This window comes from Camelina sativa, chromosome 18 (genome assembly GCF_030686135.1).
Source record: "Camelina sativa cultivar CO46 ecotype springtype chromosome 18, ASM3068613v1".
Taxonomy (NCBI): Eukaryota; Viridiplantae; Streptophyta; class Magnoliopsida; order Brassicales; family Brassicaceae; genus Camelina; species Camelina sativa.
In genome coordinates, this window is record NC_141897.1 from 827,950 (window position 1) to 831,133 (window position 3,184).

Sequence of the window (3,184 nt, forward strand, 5' to 3'; positions counted from 1 at the left end):
AATTAGATTAAATTTTTTAAATAAAAAAACAAAAATCCAGCTTCTTTCGACCCGAGAGAAACCCGACGACCTCTCAATCCAGCCACCGGCGATTCTTCCGTCGTCGGAGCTCCTACTGCTGTCGTTCTTCACCAACTCGAGTTGAATCAAGTTGTTCTTCAAAATGCAGGTGCGTTACTTCTCATTAGAGTAGCTTTTGGTTGAATTTCTTTTTGATTTGTAAATTCAGAAATTCAATTGGATTTAGATCCAAGAAAGCTTAGCACATTGGGTGTTTTACAAAGGTTTATGGGTCGATTGAGCTATCTATTAGATAAGAAATAGATTTCGCTTTCGATTTCAGTGAATTAAGGAGATTAGAACTCGTTTACCATTCGATTCGATTTTGATAGGAGAGAGAGAATGTGGTGAAACTGGTAATACTGGTATATTTAGTAAAACTAGTAAAACTAGTAGTAGTACTAATTATGATTTTTTTATATTGGTTGGTTTGGCAGGATACAATATGCGAGAACGTCAGCCTACATTTTAAATTTGAAGGACGCATGTATAGTATAATGTTCAAGAGGAATATAACATTGTTGATGTTAAAAGCAAGGATACAAAGGAAGATTGAGTTTGTTGAAAGTAACGTTCAGTTGCAGCTGAGCTACAAGCCACTACTGGTAGAAACATTTGAGCATTGTAAGCTTAATGATGATGAGGATGTTAATGTTTATCTAGACTCTGTTAATTATGAGAAGCGAAGATGTATGTTGTTTGTGAATGTCATCCCTTCTGAGCCTCAGCCTGAGCAAGTTCCCATAGTGCCCACAGTGCCCACAATGCCCATAGTGGACCAAAGTTCTGTCGGTATGAACTTTGAAAACCAACATGCGAAGGATGGTGAAATCGGACCTAACGCCATTGTTGTCTACGTAGGCAAAGAAAAGGCTGTAGAGGGTGATTCTAATAAAGAGGGTGAAGCTGAATCACGTGATGAAGGTGATGAATATACTGAGCCACGCCCTGTTGTAGAACCATGTAAGTATATTGAACCATGGGATGACGGTTTGGATCAGACTAAACTTCAAGAATTTCCAAACAAGAAGGCATTGCAAGATGTGGTGGATAGAGCTTCATTCGCTAACTATTTTAGTTTTGAAATAGTAAAGTCGGACAAGGTGCGTTATGTGGTCAAATGTCCTAAAGAAGGATGTAACTGGGGTTTACGAGGTGGTAGGATTCGAGATACAGATATTTTCTCGATTAGAAGGCACAACAAGATGCATACATGCTCTCGGGCTAGTCAAAGTTCAAGCAACAGTAAGAGACAAGGCACTCCAAAATTAGTTGCTTCTCTTTTACATGGTGATTATCCAGGACAAATGGAAACTCCACCTCCGAAAATTATCATGGATCTTGTCAAGACAAAATTAGGGGTTGATATATCATATTCCACGGCGTTGAGAGGGAAAAATCAAGCTGTTACTGATTTGAAAGGTAGCCCAAAAGAAAGCTACAAGATGTTGCGATGTTATCTGCACATGTTAGAGAAGGTTAATCATGGTACAAGATCATATGTGCATTGCAATGAGAATAATAAATTCATGTATTTGTTCATAGCTTTGGGAGCTAGCATTGAAGGATTTAAAGTCATGAGGAAAGTTTTAACTATGGATGCAACTTTTCTAAAGAACAGATATAAGGGTGTTCTTGTTTTTGCGTCGGCTCAAGATCCTAACCGTCACCATTATCCCTTGGCGTTTGGTGTTCTTGATGGTGAGAATGATGCAAGTTGGAATTGGTTTTTGGAGATGTTGAAAACCGTTGTTGGGGATTCTTCTGAAATAGTATTTATGACTGACAGAAATACAAGTCTCATTACAGCCATAGCTAATGTGTATCCTCTGGCTCATCATGGTTTTTGTATATGGCATTTATCCCAAAATGTGAAAGGTTATGCTCGTAACGTCAACAAAGACGTTGTTGCATGGAGATTCATGGAGTGTAGTAGGTTTTACACAGTGGCTGAGTTCAACATTGCTTACGCTTCTTTTACGACAAGATATCCTTCTGCTGCCAAGTATCTTGAAGAATCTACCCAGAAAGAAAGATGGGCAAGATGTGTTTTTCCAGGAGATAGATACAACCTAGACACAAGCAACTGTGTTGAATCGTTGAACAGCGTATTTAAAGATGCAAGCAGGTACTCCTTGATACCCATGCTTGATGCAATACTTAAAAAATTCTCTGAATGGTTTAATGAACATCGGAAAGATGCTGTGTCTGGATTAGTCGCAAATAAATTGGTGCCTTTAGTGGAGAACTACTTACATGATTTATGGGCAACTGCTGAGAAACTAAAGGTGATAGAGCTAAATGGTTTCGAACTTGAATACAATGTCATTGACAGTGACGGAAAGCCTTATTTGGTGAAGTTGCGATTGAGAAGTTGCAGTTGCAGGTTTTTCGATATACAAAAGTATCCTTGTGTGCATGCATTGGCGTCTTTCATTACATTCCAAAAATATGGAGGTAAAGATATCGAGTTACATGAGTTGTGTTCTAAGTATTATTGGACGGAGCTATGGGCAATTGCATATTGCAGGACAATTTATTTAGTACCTGATAAGTCTCGATGGGATGTCCTAGATGAAGTCCAAGATATGCAGATCATGTCTCCGAATCGAAAAATAAAAGGGGGAAGAAAGAAAACAAAAAGGTATGCATCTGCTGGGGAAAAACGACCAAAAACTCGACCTAGGACGCAGAATAAAAGGCGCCGGAGACAAGGACTCCAATGGTTGTTATTTGGAGATAATGTTCATGTTTGATTCACCTCTTCATGTATCAATTGTGTTTGGTTTGAAACTTAATGTAAAAATTGGTTTGAAACTTAATTTGAAACTTAATTTGAAGTCTATTAATGTTTTCTTCTTTCAAAATATGTATATAAGAGAGTAGAACTGGCACAACTAAGATAAAACTGGTAAAAATAATAAAATTGGTACTACCTAAAACCAATACATATTGTATAATACATGTGTATAAATGTTCTACATAGGTTTCTACTATAGGTGAATAATTTTCGAAAATCTACTAATTTTAAATTATTTATGAAAGAATCTCAACAAATGTTTCCTTACACTTTTAATGTCACTTTGTAAATAATTACCAAGTAAGCATAAAAAAGTTATAGAAT

General features: G+C 37.1%; 1 protein-coding gene across 1 annotated transcript; it reads left to right on the forward strand.

The window, feature by feature from the left end:
- Positions 1 to 752: 752 nt before the first annotated feature.
- LOC147921305 (uncharacterized) lies at positions 753 to 2,816 on the forward strand. The gene is made up of 2 exons (XM_087499704.1): positions 753 to 852; positions 922 to 2,816. Exons 1-2 carry the CDS (start codon positions 753 to 755, stop codon positions 2,814 to 2,816), a joined length of 1,995 nt encoding a protein of 664 aa, XP_087355830.1.
- The last annotated feature ends 368 nt before the right edge of the window (positions 2,817 to 3,184 follow it).

Coding starts and splice junctions, on each gene's coding strand:
- LOC147921305 (XM_087499704.1), top strand. CDS start 753: ATGTTGTTTGTGAATGTCATCCCTTCTGAGCCTCAGCCTGAGCAAGTT. Junction 853..921: donor AGTGGACCAAAGTTCTGTCG/GTATGAACTTTG, acceptor TTGTCTACGTAG/GCAAAGAAAAGGCTGTAGAG.